This window comes from Apostichopus japonicus, chromosome 2 (genome assembly GCF_037975245.1).
Source record: "Apostichopus japonicus isolate 1M-3 chromosome 2, ASM3797524v1, whole genome shotgun sequence".
Taxonomy (NCBI): domain Eukaryota; kingdom Metazoa; phylum Echinodermata; class Holothuroidea; order Aspidochirotida; family Stichopodidae; genus Apostichopus; species Apostichopus japonicus.
In genome coordinates this window covers 9270587-9292634 of record NC_092562.1, presented here as the reverse complement: position 1 = coordinate 9292634, position 22048 = coordinate 9270587, and the positions used below count along the sequence as shown (strand labels likewise).

Genomic DNA, 22048 nt, shown 5'->3' with positions numbered 1-22048 from the left:
GTGTAGCCTACTGTATGTAATCATGTCTGAAGCCTTAAAGGTGCACTCCAGAGTTTGAGCTCTCTCATGTAAGTTTTTTTCTTTTTTTGTGAACTGCAACATATTATCAAGACTAAGCATCTGACTTAAGTCATCCTGACAATAAAGTCACTCTTTAAGTAAGGAGAGTTAAACAGTGGAATACCTAGATACGTAGTATCCTAGAATCTCTCAGTCATACCTCAGATATCTTTGGGTTTCATATCAGAACCATTTTGCTGATTTCTTTGGACGTGGGCTACTGTAAAGCAAGTATCACTAGTGTAGTATGTTGGACTGTTTTGGTTGGTTGTAGGTTCTGGAATCGGTTAGTAGCTTCATTACAGTTTTGCATCCACTACAATAAATCTGTCACTTTATAAGAGCTGGGTTTTTTCATCTGATTTTGATTGAAGAGTCATGAAATGCTATCATTATATTCCTTAAATAACATTTAAGCCAAAGGATGTAACTGCCAAGTTGTTAGGCTTTGCTTCACTGTTACATGGGTCAATCCATGCCAAATCAACAGATTTTTGGGTCGATTCCACGTCGACCCTCTCAGAATCGCCTGAAATTGGTATGGTGTGTTGCCATATGTCTCAAAGGATGAAATTGGGCACAAAAAAAATTTAAAAATTTTTCGTTGCTAGGATACGGCCCCGCCTAGCAACCAAATCCAGATTGCATTTTAAGAGCCCTAAATTTGTGTCAAGTTTGGAGGCATTTTTTGCATAAATGTAAAGTATTTTATGTCTGATATTACAGATATTGTGGAAGACAGGTGGCCAGTCTTCGAATTTAGCTAATTTTGAGGAAAATTTACGGTCTCAATTTTTCGTAACAAGTAATTAAAATGGCAGAAAATGAGATTGGGGTCATTTCTGGCCCTACTTTGAGTGTGCTCTATATTCACAAGCAAAGGCATGTTTGAGTTTTAATTTCCATAGGATCCTTGTCCAGTGGTAGTACTACGGGAAAAGTGCGAAAAAAAAGTCAAGCGGGTCGTACGTTTTACGAACAGCGCCCTCAAATTTAAGAAATCTCACTTCTGGCCCTAATTGGGGGTCCATTTTGGGCCTGTGGGTATATTTTTATTTTTTTTTAAATAGCATTATTCAGGAGCGTATTGACCCTATTTTTAAAAACTCAAGTCAAAAAGTTGTGTATTTTGTGTTATCTACTCAAATTTACGACTCGAAAATTGCAAAAATCACTTCGTTCATATGTATGAAAATGCTTGCACAAGCCGATTTAAGTAATTCAAATGACAACAACTTCTTAGCATTAGCATACAGGTGCTTAACAATTAAGAGGGTGGTCCACTAGCATAAGGACTACAAATAAACTGCATTTTCAGGGTTGTATGCCCAACGATGCCTGTGAACAGCGCCCTCAAACATCACATTTTACCAATATTTTGGGCATTTCAAGGTCAAATTTGGTCACAATTAAAAGTTTTATTTTTGGTTTTTAATACAAAACTAGTAAGATATGTATAATTATGATGCAAAGAATGAGCTAAAACATCTTTTATATTAGTTATTCATGCTCTGATGAGCAGCTTAAAGTGGCGTATATGAGAGTTACATCAGCTCTACAGAAACATGCTTGCGAGGGCAAACAGTGGTAACATTGTATCTTCATTCAGGGAGATGTTAAACAACATTAGAAACTATTCAAATGTATTTATTAAAAGTGTTCTGTCTAATACTCTTTGACTCCCTCTCACCCCCCCCCCTCCCCAACACCCTCCCCATAGTGCACTATGCAGATTTGTATACATACAGTATGTGACTGACTTTTACTGCATAGAGACTGCATAAACATGCATTTAAGGTATACTGAATTTTTTGGTACGGTAATCTTCTGGGTGAGAGGGAGTCAAAGAGTATTAGACAGAACACTTTTAATAAATACATTTGAATAGTCTCTAATGTTGTTTAACATCTCCCTGAATGAAGATACAATGTTACCACTGTTTGCCCTCGCAAGCATGTTTCTGTAGAGCTGATGTAACTCTCATATACGCCACTTTAAGCTGCTCATCAGAGCATGAATAACTAATATAAAAGATGTTTTAGCTCATTCTTTGCATCATAACTATACATATCTTACTAGTTTTGTATTAAAAACCAAAAATAAAACTTTTAATTGTGACCAAATTTGACCTTGAAATGCCCAAAATATTGGTAAAATGTGATGTTTGAGGGCGCTGTTCACAGGCATCGTTGGGCATACAACCCTGAAAATGCAGTTTATTTGTAGTCCTTATGCTAGTGGACCACCCTCTTAATTGTTAAGCACCTGTATGCTAATGCTAAGAAGTTGTTGTCATTTGAATTACTTAAATCGGCTTGTGCAAGCATTTTCATACATATGAACGAAGTGATTTTTGCAATTTTCGAGTCGTAAATTTGAGTAGATAACACAAAATACACAACTTTTTGACTTGAGTTTTTAAAAATAGGGTCAATACGCTCCTGAATAATGCTATTTAAAAAAAAATAAAAATATACCCACAGGCCCAAAATGGACCCCCAATTAGGGCCAGAAGTGAGATTTCTTAAATTTGAGGGCGCTGTTCGTAAAACGTACGACCCGCTTGACTTTCTTTTCGCACTTTTCCCGTAGTACTACCACTGGACAAGGATCCTATGGAAATTAAAACTCAAACATGCCTTTGCTTGTGAATATAGAGCACACTCAAAGTAGGGCCAGAAAAGACCCCAATCTCATTTTCTGCCATTTTAATTACTTGTTACGAAAAATTGAGACCGTAAATTTTCCTCAAAATTAGCTAAATTCGAAGACTGGCCACCTGTCTTCCACAATATCTGCAATATCAGACATAAGATACTTTACATTTATGCAAAAAATGCCTCCAAACTTGACACAAATTTAGGGCTCTTAAAATGCAATCTGGATTTGGTTGCTAGGCGGGGCCGTATCCTAGCAACGAAAAATTTTTAAATTTTTTTTGTGCCCAATTTCATCCTTTGAGACATATGGCAAGACACTATATCAATTTCAGGCGATTCTGAGAGGGTCGACGTGGAGGCCACTGTTGATTTGGCATGGATTGACCCACATGCATACACTAACAGTGATGGATTTTTCATGCATTTAACATATTATTTCATGATGTAATCATGTAAGCATGTCTGTAGTGGAGTAAAAGCTGATTAACCCTAACTGCAGCAAGAAAGTAACTTAAAACTAAAATAGGGAGTCATGGCTCACATTCGTAGTGGGCTAGACCCTATTCCCCGAGCCTAGCTAGCAGTACTACAGTAATGATTACAAAATCCAAGTAGCCAGGCAGTGGCCTACTGTATGTGACGACATTCCTTGTAAACTGGTTGCAACAAAATAGGTGGTCTTTATGAGTCATCCTATTTAAAGTATTTTTCTGTGTCATATTTTACATTGTTTACCGCTTTTGTTTAGGGAGACAAAGTTCAAATTCCGTATTGCACAGAAACAACATCTTCCAACGTGCATTATTTAGCTGTGTGTACAGTATGACTAGCTTCAAAGGTTATAAAATTGCTTTTGCACTTCTACAAGGACAAATATGGAGTCTGAAGCTTAAGTAGCATTACTAGTGGCGAGTGAATTTTTCATTTTGGCGAATAGAATTTTTAGTCACGATCGCCAAATGGCAAGTACTTTTAAAAGAAAATTTTGAGGCCTGGAGTCTCAACTGTTTTTTTTAAGCATTGTCACCAGCCTTGATTTATTGGTGAGAAGAACCTGTTTTCCTGCTTCGTGGGAAAAACTGTTAAAACCTAGATGGGTTTAATTTCTTGATGGTATTTATAAGTCAATATTCCACTTTTTAAAGCATCTTGTTTCTTATGAACTGCCACTTACTAATTTAATGTTATCATGTAAGTTATGATACTACAGTAAGGTGTCATTTATAGACATATTTAATTATTGTGCAAAAATGACAATAGTTCTATCACACCATCTCAGTGGTCCTTTGGCTCCAACTTCTGTGCAGTGACGTTTCCCTCTAGCTTTCCTAGAATTTTTTTTGAGAACTTCAGAAGCTAAAACCTGAAGAGCTGATTAATTGTATGAACTACTGAGTAAAGAAGAAGGGTAGGTATTTAAGCAATAGTGGCTGACTCTACAGTATGTACGCTATGGAATGCATTCAGAGTTTGGTGGATTTAAAATCATAACCACTTGCATTCTAAATCCCATTCTGCACACAGTTGCATTAAAAAATACATTTTGCATTCTGAATCACACTTAAATTTTAAATTACTTTCATACAGTTGTCAACAACAGTAGTCGTAGTTTTGAAGTGTTGATCTGTGCTGCCTATGATGTATCCTTACTGTACTTTGAATGTTATGAGTTGTTATGGCAAAACAAACTTAAAAGGAAATAATACATTACGTTATTAGAGTATGTTACAGTAGCTCTACACAATTAATCACACACCCCAGAGCGTTTTGTGTACATACTACATGTATTACTGTATACTTTGCAATTGCCATTGTGCAGTTTGACTTCATGTGACTCCTTGGCCTTCTAAATGACCTTTGAACATCACCTGAACTAGCTGCTTAGCTGCTATTTGAAAGAAAGGTGCAAAATGATTGATATATCTGGTTAGGGAAGCTCTCTTTCGCATGGCAGGCGATACTGGCATTAGGAGTGGTTATTGAGGTATACTGTGGAAGTTGTATATATGTACAGTATATGGGTTATTCTGTGTCAAATCACAGATTGCTGTTGCTGGACCCTCTCCAAAAATTACCACCCTCATTACAAGAGTAGAGCAATATGACATATGTATATATTCTGATAAATTTAATTAAATTGCTTTCAAAAGTGGTTGATTATTGAAATTCCAAAATTTGTCACCACTGTGGCATTTTCTTTATTTTTAGGTCTGATTTCTCAGCAATTAGATATCCTACTTTCTTCTTATTATAGATGCCTATGGATTCTATCCCATAAAAGTGTAGAAAATGTATTATTAATTCAAATGTGCAGAACATGTGTACAACACTTAAAAGTACAGTATGGGTATTGTACTTAAAGGTCATTCAATTCAATACTCTGCAGATTTCAATGTCATATACATTTGTAATGTACTATCTGTATCATCTTTAATTCACCTAATTAAAAATGCCACTATTAAATGTATGTCAATCAATATATACATTTACAGAATGTATTATTCATTCAAATGTGCAGAACATGTGTGGAATACTTCAAAGTACTGTATGAAGAGAAAAAAATTGACACAAAGCATAAACCACGCAATGTAAATTCCAACATTAAAAATACTGCATATATTCTCCATGGTCATTAAAAGTGGCAGGTTTGCTTGCTGAGAAGGATATAATGGGTACAGTAATCAATACAGTATGTAAATGTAAAGGTAATCATTTAGCTAACAGTTCAAATTGTTGAATATTAACAAAAGTACACTGTAGGTAAAGTCAGTTGAAACCTTACAATTGTTCTTAACCCATTCATAAATTGAGGAAGGTGAGACTGGAATATAGTAAAAATGGTTAGGGTTGGAGGAAGTAACACTAATTTAAGTCTGCTTCATAAAAGTTTCAATTCTCATGTACTGTAGGCAGGGTTCGGTTTCTTCCGGAAGAAACCTATTTCTTCCGGGGACGTGGAAGAAACTGGAAGAAACCTGTTTCTTCCAGGTTTCTTCCAGTTTCTTCCGGAAGAAACTGGAAGAAACCGGAAGAAACTGTGAAAATTGGCATATATGCAGCACAACCCACATACATGATAAAGAGACAAATAGTTTACCACCATCTGACTGAAATGCATACCATTGAAACCATCAAAATATGATATTTTTGTTTTGATTATAATTTTGGGATGTTTTTCTACACCAAAAGATGTTTGCTTATAAATCACAATATTGAGAGACTACTTATCATCTCACGATCACCCCCATCAACCAGAATTGCATAACTGGCCATACTGTATGAATGATTAACCTGGATTGGCCCTTGAACTGAGGATTTAATACAAGGAACACCAAGAAAAAAGCCGAACAATATCTGTTAGATTTAAGCAATGTTTAATTTCTGCAACTCCCTTAATTATAGCTTATACAGTAATTAACAGGAGGACTTGTCATCCAAACAGCAAAAAGAACAAACATCCACAATTAAACACAGCTGGGCCACAAGCTATGCCCCTATACAGGTATTAGTTTTGACTCACACAATTAATCCAGTACCCCCCCCCCCCCCCCTACATTTCATGGTCATTAAAACAATTTGAGTTTTGGGATAAGATAAAATATGAGTTGATGCCTTGGTGGCACCTTCCAAGTCTCAACTAGGGCAAAGTTTATTCAGCTCCATTGTAATTGTAACAATACAGGCTTCAGGAGTAGGATTCCAATCATTGACCTAGTTGCTAAGCAACTGGCAAAAAATCACCCTCACCTTCCAAGTCTCAACTAGGGCAAAGTTTATTCAGCTCCATAGTAATTGTAACAATACAGGCTTCAGGAGTAGGATTGAAACATTTGGTCATAGTGGTCAATGTAATTGTAGTAATGAGTGTGCATTGTTGTAGGCCTACACTAGTTTCCAGGGAACACTTGCCCCTCCACTCAGAAACTAGTTTTTAACTAAGAACTGGGCTATAATCAGGACCAATCTGGTCTGCAAAATATTGCTTGTCCATAGTTGTTCCCTGAATTGTCCGATGCTAGTAGCCTAGTACTATATTGTGTACAGTATATGCTGGAAGCAGGTCATGTGCTCCAAACCTAGATATGGACTATTTGATGACACTATAGTGCTTCTTGACCATTTATTACATAGTAAGAAACCATTGCAGGTTGTTATTAAACTTTTTCAACAGTTTTTCCCCCAAAAATGAGTTTCTTCCATTTCTTCCGGAAGAAACTGGAAGAAACCTATTTCTTCCGAGTGGAATAAACCGCGGTTTATTCCGCGTTTTTTTCCACCCCCGGAAGAAACCTGCGAACCCTGACTGTAGGATCATCTATGGGCTTGTATGCTAGAGATGATAAGGTGTCGTGTGTCTATCTATCTATCTGTCTGCCTGCCTGCCCGTCTAACCCAGTGAAAAATCAAGGTTGCTGAGGTTTGATTGACAATAGATCAAAGTTGTTGCCCATGTCATAGTTTGTTCGTTTAAACCTATTAATGGCAGTGCTCCAAAGTAGTATCATGTGACAGGAAAGGAAAAAAAGATAGAACCAGGATGGGACTGACACTTAAAATGGCAATACATGGTTCCACTAGTGATGCCATGAAGTTTTCCCCAGTTTTAGTGAAATTGTGAGAATGTGTAATATTTGCAAAGAATCACATAACGAAAGACAGCAAACATGTTTCAAAATTTATCTTAGGGTGGTGAGTATCCTACTGTACTCGAGCTTAGGAGTAGCACCCAAGCCTACAGTAGACTTACAAGTTACACATCTATCACTGTAAATTCATTTGTGATGAGGCACACAGATGATCATTATTAATATTCCACACAGTACTACTGTACCAGTGGAAAAGTTTAACGTAAATAGGAAGAATATAATATATGCCATACAGCCATAAGTCCATAATTTATGACAGGTCTCTCTTTAAAAGGTGTTAATTCTGGTTATAATCTGGCAGAAATAGGTCCACACCAGTTTGGAATTGCTCCAGAGATTGCCCAAAGATCCAGTTGTCGGAAATCACACTGTTTTTTCCAAATCTATACGCATGAGAAAACACTACATTCTAGACACTGTCACCACATCTGTACACTGTTTCTGAGTTGGGTCAAATATTAATTTATAAGTCACATTCCAAAGCCTTATTTTCTCAAGAAACAATTGGACATAGTCTGTAATGTGCCCTTGCTTTGATTGTATTGAAGTGCAAATACTCAACAGTTACCTGTACCTACTAATTATTCTAAGATAAGTTCATTGTCATGATATTTTAGCATTAAAGAAATTCACTTTTTTTTCCAAATTGACAATTAAGTAAGTGTGCTTAATGAGGTGTTGCCCTAATTATAATTATTTTCCCTTCTTGTTTCCTCAGAATTGCTAAGAGTACACACACCATCATCAAGATGAAGTCTTCTAGGAAACCAAAACTACTACTAAGTGTGCTAACAGTTTTATCCTGCTGTTCCCTAGCAGCTTCTTTTGTAAATTCGGGTGAGTATCAGACATTTTATCCTAAAAAGCTTTTGCAACTGGTTGGGACTGTCTTTGACCATTTGTATACTGTACATGTACCAACTCTCAACACTGCCAGGAAAGGCTCAAAGGAAATCAGTTTTGACCCCAAATTTTTAGCACATTTGCTAAAAATGTGAAAAATGCTGGCTATTCTGAACAACCAACTTAGTGTCAGAGATTGAGGAGTGATAAAGTACATGGGTTAAAGGTCTTATTGAGTAAGAATACTTTGAAGACAGTAGTAAAATAAGTAGTAAAATACTCCTCAAAGTTTGAGCCTGGGGGTCCGTTTTTTCAACTTTACTGGCATATATTTGGGACCAATACTGATGACTTTAAAAGAACTACACAGAATTTATAAGTCATTTAGACACACCATTTGAATTTGTGTGCTACTGTTTACCTGTGAGAGCTGTGGGGAATTGTAATACTTGCTATTGTGCTGTACAGTATATAGGTTAGAAGCAGTGTTACCAATTATGAAAGCCTCTGACCAGTTTCAAGACATGTATTGGCTACATATCTGACTAGCCAGTATTATTTATGTGTAGTTTATGCATCAGCATATGTTGACACTAGTTCATCCTCTAGTACATGTTTTGTATAATGTCTGAATGTTGACATTAATCCTGGGTATGCAACACTCACATTGGACATGGTACGTCTGTGCACACAAAGACCAAAAAAGTAGTGTTCGACCGATAATCGGTTAGACAGTCGGCATCGGGCCGATTATCAGACAATCGGTAAATAATCGGCATCGGCAAAATCCATTGCGCTACCGATTAGTTGGAACCGATTATTACGTTCCACATAAAGGATTGTATTTTCCGCGCTTTTGATACACCACAACCACAACAGGAGAAAATTTTTTGATCATTCGATTCAATGCTATTCATAGCCGGGGAAGGTGCACTAATCTACCGTGTAAGGGTATCGTAAGTCCCTCGCGCGATTTTGTACAAATGCTGTTCGATATACTATCCAGTTTTGGCAGTTAACATCATGCAGTATACCCGCGTGACAACACACAGTATACCCGCGATAAGCTTAGGGGAACGACGTATTTTTTAACTTCGCTTGTTGCATCTAAAAAAAAACACCTGTCATCATGTTAAACGATTGATAAGAAAGAAAAATTGTCTATACTAATTATAATCACCAATTCAGTATACTTTTGAACCACTTTGGCCGTTTCACCGTAGGTGAAAACTGGAAAGTGAAAACAATAACATTAGGCTTTGTTCATTGTGAGAACTACGTACATTAGGCTAGTCTGGCTGAAGAACGGTTCAGCTTCAGAACTGTTAAGTTTGAAAATGCGCCCAAGATTTTACAAATGGCATAAAATGATGAAATCAAGGCTCCAAATACACCTAAAAATCCATAAACACGTTTGGTGACATTCCTCAGAAGTTCTACTGCATAACAGTATTTTGTGATTAGGCAAACATTCTTACGCATATTGTTACGAAAAAACCTGATGAACTTTTTTTCCTATGCCGCATGTAACAGTAACTAAACTCCCTACCGCAACCGACTAAAAGCAAGTCTGATTACCAGTGACACGCCGCGACAAAGTCAATGGGAATTTAGTGTGTGATTTCTCCCACATGTAGTTAAGTCAATGGAGAAGCGCCATTGACTTACTGTGTATGATCGTTTGAAACAACGTTCGTTCGATCGGAAGTTTTACCGCGCAGATGGTAATCATTGAAAACTTGAAGCAAACGTTCGGGATTGTTTTATTTTTCAAAATAAATTAAAACTGTTAGCAAACTGCTTATCCACTAAAGAGCCTGTGTAAGAATATGTTATAAGTAATGTGGCGTTACATTTCGATCCTGCTAGGATCGAAACGTCAGGCCAACTTACTCTTAGGCCTACACATTATTTTTCATATCAGATTATATATTTCGATATCAGCTAACGAAATAACGAATATTTTATTTACGTGCGATATACTTTTTACTTTATTTACGTTGGAGTTGCAACACTGATAACGGTTTTAATAGCAGTTGTAAAACCTGTCCCTAACTTTTTTTTTTTTTTTTCCATTTCGTAGCCAATGGCTACTATTTTCCCCCTTCTGTAGTCTGTACAGTACTGTGTTGTGGCGGGATTGCTAAATATTGCGACTCCTCGTTATAATCGTACATCGCCCTTTGTATGTATTACAGTGTTCTTTACTTGCTCTATAATCTTTACTGTGAAAGGTTAAGTCGTTCATTTACATCTTTGATTGTATTGGCCTAGAAGTTGGTGATCATACATAACACTTAATCATACATTAGGCCAGTTCCACGAAAATTTTGAAATAATCGGTAATCGGTAATCGGCAATCGGCCGATTGTCACAGAAAATAATCGGTAATCGGTAAAACCGATTGTCATACAATCGGTCGAACACTACAAAAAAGTTCCTTCCATTCTGAAGGGACACTGCAATAGTTACTTGACGGGATCACGTTGTGTCATGTGGAACATGCTTTATAATTTCAGAATATATATAGCAAGCAGATTTATATGCTTAAATCTAGTGTTTCTTACACTGCAGTAAGTAAGTATGATCTCTATGGTAAGCAGTGTTCGACTTATGGCCAAAAACTTGCATAGCAACAAATTTCGACAATTGCTATACAATATTTTTGTTGCATAGCAGTTCCCGAATATTGAATAGCAGTTTTGAAATTACCACAAAACGGACCAAATGTTGGCGATCAATGTATTAACTAGAAAATGTTTGTTTATTGTTATTATTTATACTAGTGTTGCTACGATAATCGTTTTCAATATCGGTATCGGCCGATATTTGCAATATCGGCAGCATATCAGTATCGGTAAAATTTTGCCTAATTGCCGATAACAGCAAACCGATATTGAACTTTTCTTTTTAACAGCAGAGCTACCTGTACTTATTTATACTTGCAATGATTTGTTAATCTGCCCAAGACGATCCATTTCTTTAGCGTCAGTTAAACTCAGTTTCATTTTCGATTAATATCCATGGAAACCTGACTCTCCGTAACATCTAAAAACACGTCTACGGCGCGCAAATATAACCAATGACCTTCGTGAACATTGGCCTACACACAGCATTAGTGCAGCATATATACACTGTACTAACCATTCATTTTCTCAAAGGCCTCCGTGAAAACCTTGAACATGATGCATACAGTAAGGCTGCACAGTTCAGCAGTGTTGGAAAACCTTGTTCAATTTCCCGCGAACACACTGCCGATTTCCCGCCGGTGTTCGCCTGCCTAGCACGCGTAACGTGCGAGCATAAAGGCGTGGTGTCCAGGGGCCCGTCTTAGGGCTATGGTGGGGTCATGGGGTAGAACCCCTCGTGGGGATCCTGGGGGCGAAAGCCCCCGAAAATTGTTGTCATTTTTTGCGATGTCTGGCGATGAAAAAATTTGCAGTTGAGGATGCAAAATACTGACAACTTTTTTTATTTAAATTGTCACGAAACTGATGAAAATTTTAAAATGACAAGTTAAAGTAGCTATATTATGTTATAAAATGAAAAGAGATTTAATCTGTCTTTCAATCTTTAAAAAGTGCAACTTACAAAACTTCCGATATTATGAAACAAACAACGTTCAGCAAAGCCCCGTTTCTAGACTGCCTAACAATGAATAGCGTGCACTATGCGTACATTTTTACAACTGCAGTGTTTAACCCTATACCCAACTACTGTACCACGGTACATGTGCTGCGAATTTGCCCAGGTACCTTCCCAACAACTGTGAGCTCATCCCCTGTGTAACACCTGTTTGTTAACATATTTTGACACGTTGCCAGGGAACCTTTTAGTTACGTGAGATCCGTAACCGCCGAGGTGGTTAGGCTATTTGCTTTACACTTAACTATGGTAGGATATTATTTTTTCAGGTTTTTTTTTCGCTATACGGTCAAGTGAATAAGTTGTACATTGAGTATCAACTCAATAAATTATAACTTCTACATTGTGATCGACAGTTCGTAAGTTAAGGTTTGAGTGTTTGCTCCCAAATCTGACTAGGAATTTGTATCGCACAAATCGGCACAATCTGCGATGCTGATTTGGAAACGTCTCGCAAGTTTGTCGTTTTGGATCGCATTTTGCGATGCGATACCGGAAAAATCGAACACTGATGGTAAGTGGACACACGTACTGTACAACCTTGGACACTCCTGTGCTGCCAACGTCATACCAACTTGATGCAAAGTATTGATTGTATGCTACCATTATGACTAACTGCTTATGCCAACTTGTCAAGTGTGAAATACAACAGTACTTGAAGAATGTAAATTGACTGGACTACTCCTATAGTTCTAATCTTCCTTGAGATTAATTGTGCCCCTTAATCTGTTGTAAAAAAACCCATTTCTTTTGCCTCAGTATCGATTTCGATTAAAAGCCAGTGGTCAATATTCTGATCAGTTGGTCAAAGATATAAGACACAAGGTCTGAAAAATATATATTGATAAGAATCTGTAAACAGACTAGTCAGGCAACTTAAGGTTATACATAATCTTTGTCGTGCTTAAAGGTAACTTTCACCAGTCTGGCCGCTGTATTATACAAGTGATCATATAACATATTGATTAAAACTGAACATATGCGCTGACACCTTTTTTGCCATTGCAAATACAGTATGTGGCTTCATTTGACGACAGTTGGAAAAAGACTTGCAGCCAAAGTGTTGAACGTAGTTGGTCAAACAGAGTAATGATTCATACAATAGATGCAACAGAAAGGATAGGCTTGTGCCCCCCTCCCCTCCCTCCCCCCAAAAAATGCTAGCACACAGTTTCACGCATATCAACTGGGTGTGAAATATGATCCGGGGTTAGGACTAATGTGAGTGTCATAGAATATACACAAATTTTCTCTTACTAATTTACTAACGGGATACAGGGACCGGATACAGAGTTATAAAGGTGGTTACTGTTTCTGAGTTGTGCAAACTTACAATAGCCGAATACAATTTTGCTACTCTATGTATCAATGCATGACTTAAGGTGCGATTTGACCTTCGTTCTGGCTGTTTAAGAAAATCTGTGTTGGAATCATACCGATATCAGGATTGGAATATCAGATATCGGCCAAAACCGATATTAGCGATTATCGCCACAACACTAATTGTCACCATTTAGAGTGAAAACACATTTTAGTATAAACTGCCAAGGTTATGAATTTTCAGCCATACAGCACTGTACTGTATGTTAGTCACTGATACAGAAACAGTTGTAGTAGTACTGTTGTACAGTACTAGTAGATGCTGCACTAGCCAATACTCCATTCAGGTTAAAGGTAATTTTGCCCTCAAGACCATCCAAGTAATCTGCACATGGTTACTCATATGAAAGGATTGCTCTATTAAACTTGCTCAGCTGGGTGGACTTTTAACAAGACAGCAAGTGCATACTGCACACTCCATGTTCATACTGTATAGCAGTGAGATCAGATTGACAAATTCCTGGAAAAGCAAAATTGCCTGTAGGTAAATTACAGTCTACATAAAAGCGAGCTGAGGAGTTTGCAGTTTAACTAGGAGACTTTGAACCCTGCTTCAAAAAGTGGATTAGTAATGAACATGACAGTTTACTGGCCATGTTGGTACAGAAGTATGCATGTGTGGTTTTGTTAGGGAGGGATCGGAGGGTTGAAATGAACTGCAGGGTATCAACCCCAGAGGGGAAAGATCTAATCTTCTTTCTTCTTTTTCATATAGCAAGGTCAGGCAATTATAAGAGATTTGCATACAATTTGTTCAGCAAGATATAATCTTTAAAAGTTAATGCATGAAATATATATACAAGGGATGAGAATATATAGCAGGTTGATAGTTGTGTTTAGAAGTATGAATTATAGGGAAATAATCTTTCTGGTATCCCATACATGTAGCAACATTTACTTCGCTCCTCGCTTACCTGTCTCCTCACAACCTTAGCACCTCATTCTACCGTGCCTATAAAGTCCTGGTAAAATAATAACACTGTGCGCCCTCTATGACCGAACCCCCCCCTCGGTCACTCCTCACTACTCATTCTACCATTAAAAGTGTCTTCACGTGAATTTCTTGTGGATATATTTCCCTTGGATTTCGTCTTGGTTTTCTTTAGCGATCTTTGGAAGTTTCTTTCCTCGGATTCTTAGGAGTATTGCAGTCCTTTCCAGCCCGATAAGTATCCTTTTTTGTTGAAAGGGAGGGTTTTGGGGACTGTTTTTATTCCTAGTGCGTTTCCGCCCTTAGGTTTTTTGCGGGGGTAGCAGTTCCGCGAACTGCCTAGGTTTCCCGCCATTTTCCCTTCCCCACGCTATAGGCGTGTCGTTGTATTTTCATGTTCATAGCATGTCTACATTGTATTTCTATTCACGATTTCTTCTTCTATATTTCGCTCTCTCATGTTCCTTTTCAGCTTGTGTTGATTTTGTTAGGCCACTTCGTAGCGTTTTTCGTATTTTGCCGTTGCTAGGTTACGCTACGTACCTCTACTCACCGTTATGTACCTCCCGTTCTCTCCCGTTCTCTTGTTAGTTTGCATTTTTCCGTAAGCTTAAGAGTTAGTCTTTCCTTAATTCGAGCGTTTTAGTTTGTCTCGTAACCAGCTAAAGCTTTTTAACTACTCGATGTTTCGGCCAGGCAGAACCTGGTTCGAACACGATTTGTGTCCTAAGTGTAGAACCTACACCAGACGGGACCCACGCCTGGTCTGCATAAATTTTTCGCCAGCCCAGTGGCACTAGATAGACCAGTGGCTTACGAGTCTAAGAAGCAAGCTTTAGGGCAGGCTGGACTTGATTCCTTAGGCCATCGGTGCCCAGAAAAAGATATAGGAGAGACAGGAGAGAGAGAGAGAGGAGGAGGGAGAAGTGGTGAGAGAGGTGGAGGAAAGTGGCCAGGAGAGGGCCGAAGGAGAGGTGGAGAGAGAGAGAAAGAGTACCCCTAACGGTCCCGGCGACGTCCGGTTGATTACGGCCAGAGGGAAGGGCAGGAGCAAGGCTCCTGCCAAGAAAAGACCTCTTGAGAAGAGGCACGGCTCGGCCGGGCTAGAGGCAACGTCTCAGTCCGGGTCGCAGCAAAGAGTACCCCTAATGGTCCCGGCGACGTCCGGTTGATTACGGCCAGAGGGAAGGGCAGGAGCAAGGCTCCCGCCAAGAAAAGACCTCTTGAGAAGAGGCACGGCTCGGCCGGGCTAGAGGCAACGTCTCAGTCCGGGTCGCAGCAAGAGAGACCCATAGAGCGCGGGCTACAGGCCACGGAGAGCTCGGGTCCGAGAGAGAGAGTACGACCGAGGGGTCGCTGAAACGGAGCCGGTCCCATAGCAGGCTCCGGGAGCCCGGGTCCGGCGAGAAAAAAATATTTAAAAAAAAAAAAAAAAAAAAAAAAAATCCCACCGGAAAGGACAGAATGTCCGGGTCGGGGAGTACTGGCGTGGTGGTACCCGGCGTGGTACGCACACAGAGACGGGCTCCGGGAGCCTGGGTCCGGCGAGGCCCCGGGTCCGGCGAGACCCCGAGTACGGCGAGACTCGAAGGGAAGGCAGAACCGAGGTTTCACTCCAGATCCGAGACCGCCCCCGGAGCCGGGAACCAGAGCTATACAATCGACTGCTGGGTCCTCAGAGATTGGCTCCGGAGGGCCCGGGCCCGACGAGAACGGGGGCGCAGGGGCAGAAGCCCGGTCCACAGATCTCCAAACGGGATCCAAAACTGGTCCCGAAGTCGGGAGCCTACGAGAGTAACAACATTTACAACTGCGACATTTACAATAACATTTACAACTACAACAACATTTACAACGAGATTAACAACTGCTAGGCCCCCAGAACGGGGTAGCAGGTGCAGAAGCCCGGCCCGCAGACCCCCTAACCGGAGCCGCGGCCGGTCCTGAGGCCGGGAACCGATGAGATTACCAATGCCGGGCCCCCAGAACGGGGTAGCAGGGGCAAGCGCCCAATCCGAAAAGAGAACCAGCCCCGAGCCAGGTTCCCACGACCTGGTTTGCAGAGCGTCGGGCAACCTGTCCGGCCTAGACGACGAGGTCGACCCCTAGATTTCGGGGTTACAGAGGACGGTTACTCCCGCTTCCCAGAATAGGGGGAGTGTCCCCCCCCCCCCCCGGAACTAGCAGCTTGAGCGGCGACGACAGGTTCGAATCATTTGCGGGAAAACACCGCTACCACTACACATCCCAAATGTGTGTTTATTTATCGAGTACCTGCAGACACTCAGGGGTCATATTCTCCTCGCTAATTATACTCCTCTCTAATCATAATTCATCGCCATTTGCCTAGGTTAAAATCTTACTGGTGTTTAAAAACACTGTCGTTTAAAACACTGGTGAACCCACTTCCAGAACATGTTAAAATGCGTAAGACTGAGGGGTTTCAAATCGGTTCTCATGACGTACAGTATTCCGTAACTGCTAGGAAGAGAACTTTCTCGAGACTTGGCAAAGTGCCAGGAAACATATCGCTCATAGATCCTTGGCAAACTGCCAAAAAAAAAAAAAAAAAAAAAAAAAAAAGGTACAACGTGGCACATTTGTTAAGAGAGGAGGGGGGGCCAAGCAGCCACCTGGCTTGACACGTGTAAGCTCAACTTTTACCGCAACGAGCTATCGACTACGTGAGCGATCATATGGAATAAGCCTTTCTTCCTATTTCTTTGGTGAATTACCAAGACAAACGCGTTAGTAAGTTGAAAAAGGGGTAGGATACAACCCCAGCAAGTTACAAGCGCTAACACGCTCCGAACATACAGCATGCGCTTCATGAGCAATGTTCGATGTTCCGACATCTTAAGCAGAGTTGCATTTCGTAGCACCTGATGGCCTAGTCTTGACTAGCCTAGGCGCTAGGTGGTTTCAATAGGAAGCTGGAAACCTTTACTGCACTACGAAATGGACACATCTCGACAGGAAGAGATTTGAGAAGTAACGGGTACGTTATCATAACATTCAATACGTGTTTATTACGTTAAATGTGGTGTTGATAAAACGTTGACATAAGATGTCTATGAGATATTACGTTATATTAATGTTATATTAACGTCTTAACGGAAATTGTTTTGAAATAATAGCCCCTAAAGGGTTTCGGTAACATATTTCTTACACCTCTAATAACGCTATCATAGCAAAAGACTAAACATTTAGTAACGCCTTTGTGTTTGCTGAGTAACTCCCTGGACTCCGTTAAACAGCCAGGATTTATGAGGTGGAATTTCTACAAACCCACCCTACACATCCCCTGTTGGGAGTTTGTTCCTGGTGAGTAGGGCTGTAGCTTAGTTAGCTCAGTGGTTAAACCCGGTGCCTTCCAATCAAAAGGTCCCCGGTTCAAGTCACCCCAAGATTAATGTATGTTGTCCAGTTACAGAGCTGTTGACAATTCATAGTCATGGACATTAAATATGAATGTACGAGACTGACTTTGGTCAGCTTGCGGCTTTGATAAGCCAATGAGGCTTCTTCACAAGTTCCTACTTGCAGGATGATCTAAATTACATACACAAATACATACATATACTGTAGTTGTAAAAGCCACATAGCAGCTGTAGCATTGATTAAGACTCTCATGAAGCAAACTATCCATTCAGTACTCAATTTTTGGAGAGAACTGTGGTCAAGCGGTGTAGGCAGTGTACTGGTGATCTAAGGCTTGCAGGTTTTAGTCCTGGCCAGATCATTCTGTTGTTTCCTTGGGCAAGGCACTTTATCTCCATTGCGTCTTTCCATCCAGGAGGGATTTCTCTCTGTTTAACAGGTTATTTTTGAGAAGGGTAATATTGCTAGCGCCTCTGACTTCGTTATCGATAGATAGGCCGGCGCAGTTCAACCCTCAATATTATTATTAATATTATTTTTCATGGAAAGAACCTCCATGAAACCTCCCTACAGGGTACAGCTTAGGTCTACATCATCAAGGCAGTACTTTTCTTCAGAGGTTTTCTGATTGCAACTGGTTGATAACTAAAGGGGTCATCAGCGGTACTGTGGTACTGCAAGCAGTACTGCGAGTGCTGCTGTATTGCAGGTGCTAACAAGGTCATCATACAGGCCACTGTCCTTGACTTCTTTAGCAGCATATACAGAGAAACCACTTTCCTGCACCACAGTGGCGTCAGCAGGGCAAAGGATCGGCCCCAACACCCTATTTGCAAAGATAACCAGGTTTCATGTACTTCCGCCTCGCTCTCAGGACTGTGGGGTTGGGGCTCTCTGGAGTCCTCCCAAGCCCAAGTACAGGGCACTTTGATCACCATCCTCTCAGACAACACGATGGTGGTGGCATACTGTACAGTAGCTACATCAATAGACAGGGTGGCACCAGGGCAGAGGGACTGTGCCGTCTGGCATGGGAGACCCTCACCACAGCTGCAGAATCTGGCACGGCCCTATGGGTCTCCCATATAGCCAGAAAGGAGAGTGTGAGGGCCGATGCTCTGCCCAGGGGACAACTCGACCCCGACGAGTGAACCCTTCGCAAGGAATATGCGGTAGGTTTTTCCACATGTTCGGCATACCTCTGATAGACCTGCTTACGACAAAGGGCAACAATGGGCTGCCCATCTTTTGTAACAGGCGGTCCCACCTGCAGCCTTCCACATAGCGCCAGGTCCCTGCCTTGAGACGGACCAGAGGTTTAAATTCTTCCCCCCCTTTGGCATGATCAGCCAGATACTGAGGAAGATTCGCAGCTCCAAGGGTAAATTCATCCTAGTGGCTCCCTCCGGACCCCGGGTCCCAGGCCGCAGGTCCCACACGCAGGCCCCAGACGGGGACGTCTGGTTTTCCAGACGGCTCCACGCTGGGCATTAGCCCAGACATTGACCAGCTCACCAAAGGCATGGCTAATCGCCGTCCACGAGTCAGACAGTTAGCCCCCTCTGCGGGGCTCTCAGCAGTGCTGCATGCCCTGGCAGGGCCGCTGTACGAATCAACGGGGAACGCTTCCCTGGCTGCTCTTACAAAGAAAACACCCTTCGTCATTGCGGTAGCGTCAGCGTGAAGGAGTTACCTCCAAGCCCTAACAACCAAACAGAACCACATCAGATTCGAGGGCCATGGGGCGAGGACGGTTCCAGACCCGTCCCTTATTGCCAAGAACCGGGCCTTGACTTTCTTGCCCGGGGACATTTTCTTTCCGGAAATCAAAACCCTTTCATCAGTGGCTGAGGACAAGCGATGGTGCCCAGTCAGGGCACAGAAGTGGTACTTAAACAGGACAGAGAAGTTGAGACAAACAACCTCCCTTTTCATCCTGCCACGACCACCTTAAACAGCAGCCGCCAAGGATACCCTATCCCGATGGCTAGTAGAGATGATCCACCCGTTCACGATGGGGGGATACCCGGCCAAGAGATCACAACATCAGTGGGGCCTCAGCTTCCACAGCTCTCTCTGCCGGTATCCCGATACAGGACATCCTCAAGGTGGCAGCGTGGAAAACACCAACTACGTTCGTCGCCTGTTACTTACCTGACACTCTACACGCCGAGGCAGCTTTTGGTAGCTCGGCGATGCGAGGTCCGGTTGGTACTTGGTCCCACCCCTCGGGCCTCCCACCATCGGGCAGTGCCACTCGGTGCTAAGGTTGTGAGGAGACAGGTAAGCGAGGAGCGAAGTAAATATTCCAAAACTTACTGGTTTGGATATTTACGAGTGACGAGCTTACCTGTCTCCATTCCCGCCTCCCTCCCCCGAGGGGGTGGGACACAGCCGGACGGGGGAGCAGTCGTTCGACTAGGCTCACGACTCCAAGCACAACACCAGATAGACAGAGCCAGCAACTACTAAGAGTCACCGGCCAGGTCTATCGGTGAGGGTAACTTTGCACCCTGTGTTTTTCATATGCGTACTCACCTAAGTTGTCTTAGGGTTAGCAAGTGTTGGGCCTTTACAGGATGAGGCTCCTTGTTAGGAAAAAGGGGTAGTTTTGCCTGCAGGGCTCAGGAGAGTGTCCCCCCCCCTTACCCGCTGCGGCGGGGAGGATTACACTCTCCCTGCTAGGAAGGCATCAGTGCCTTTTGTTAAGGGCTCACCTTTGAGAAGTTTAGTCGACAGGAGTCCTTGGGGGTGGCCAGAGGATTCTGGCCACCCCTATTTCGGTGACCGTGAGGCCACTTTTAAGGAGTGGTCTCATGAGTAGTGAGGAGTGACCGAGGGGGGGGTTCGGTCATAGAGGGCGCACAGTGTTATTATTTTACCAGGACTTTATAGGCACGGTAGAATGAGGTGCTAAGGTTGTGAGGAGACAGGTAAGCTCGTCACTCGTAAATATCCAAACCAGTAAGTTTTGGAATATCAGTGCTATCTGCTAAGGAAAATATCCACATTGCCACTGGATTGAAGAGATGGGGTAAAGTTTGGAAATGAGTCCATTAGTTGTCATTTGTTTTTTTTGTAATTAGACAGAAGGTGGAGAAGTGGGGGGGGGGAGAAGCAGGGGTGTCGAGGGGAAACAATGAATCACTAAAATATTGTACATACTACTGTACACCCTCAAGTCTACTTTGTCAGTCTGTTCATGTCCAGTCTGTGTGTTTAGTTTGCTTATTACAGTATGCTTTCAGTGCAGCAATGGTTGTTTACAAGCTGCAGTACTTGTTCCGCACAGTGTGTACAGTTTCTTTGTTTGTTTTAGTAAAAAGATCTGCTAGAAAGTAAATTTTCTTAAGTACAATACAGTAGTTGAATTCTGTGTAGCAAATATTAATAGAAAGTAAATTGACTTGTCCCCTCACTTCCCTGTCTCTTGACAACTGCACTCTAGCTCAACCATGTCTTGGCCACTTGGTACCGTTTTAGCACTGTAATCCTATCCTGGTGACCAGCACATTCCAGTCTATTGCCCTTCTCATTCTGTCACCCAAAATCTTTAAAGCTCTTGATGAAGAATAGAAATTCTATCTTGAGAAAAATCCTACCTACAGGTAAATAGAGATTCCGATCAGACCTTACACCTCACTTTAATTTCATTATTTGTAATTTTTGTTTCTTTTTGTTTCATTTTCAGGACTGATCACTGTGGTCCCTGTGGATGAGTACGTGGTAACTGGGTCTAATTTTACAATTTATTGTACAATTAATAGAACTTTGACCTCTGATACCTCGGCTAATCTGGTGTGGTCAAAGGGATACCCGCCATTCACCAATTTTGGCAGCAGTGACCCAAGCTCAGGGCCCAATAATATCACCAAGATTATAAATGAAACGACTATGTCGATAACACTTTTGAATCTGCAGCCCATTCATACAGCTTACTACCACTGCTATTTGAGAGGAGCCCAGGATCTAAAGGATACCGATAACTGTGACATCCATGTTATAGGTAAGTCACCGGTGACTGTCTCTGCCATAGGAGATACAGTGATAAATTACAAACTGTGTAAATCAGTCAATTCTATCATAAAGTAAGTAACATCATCAGCACAAGGCTCTTTAGCCAGGTGATGGGGACCTGGCCTGCAAATTTGTCATAAAAGTAAAGAAAAAGACAAGAATAGTGCGTATACACCTCGAAACCACATTAGTCCAGTGAGGAAGCCTTCATACCACTCTCCTCCCAACAATACCCCTTTCCCCCACAAAGAAAAAAATGGAAATGAAAAAATGGGACTACTTTGTGAACAGAAAAGGGTGCACTGGTTAAAGCCCTGCTCATTTGTGGTTTCTACTGTTTGTACAGTAATGAGGATACTACCCTCTAAACTCTTATTATCCATATTGCCTCCCCTATCCCCTCCCCCCCCCATTCCAAGATTCCTTGAGATGGATGGATACAGACTTGTGTAAATCAGTAGAGCCTCCCTTGTCCTACATGTGTA

General features: G+C 41.4%; 1 protein-coding gene across 2 annotated transcripts in view; it reads left to right on the top strand.

Moving 5' to 3' along the window:
• Positions 1 to 22048, top strand: part of LOC139977081 (uncharacterized) — a 79856-nt gene that overhangs the window by 21809 nt on the left and 35999 nt on the right. For both annotated transcript variants that reach the window (XM_071986121.1, XM_071986110.1), the window contains exons 2-3: positions 8085 to 8203; positions 21238 to 21552. In XM_071986121.1, the coding sequence (XP_071842222.1) occupies positions 8116 to 8203; positions 21238 to 21552 (403 nt within the window). In that variant the 5' untranslated portion in view covers positions 8085 to 8115. The remainder of the gene's footprint in view (positions 1 to 8084; positions 8204 to 21237; positions 21553 to 22048) is intronic.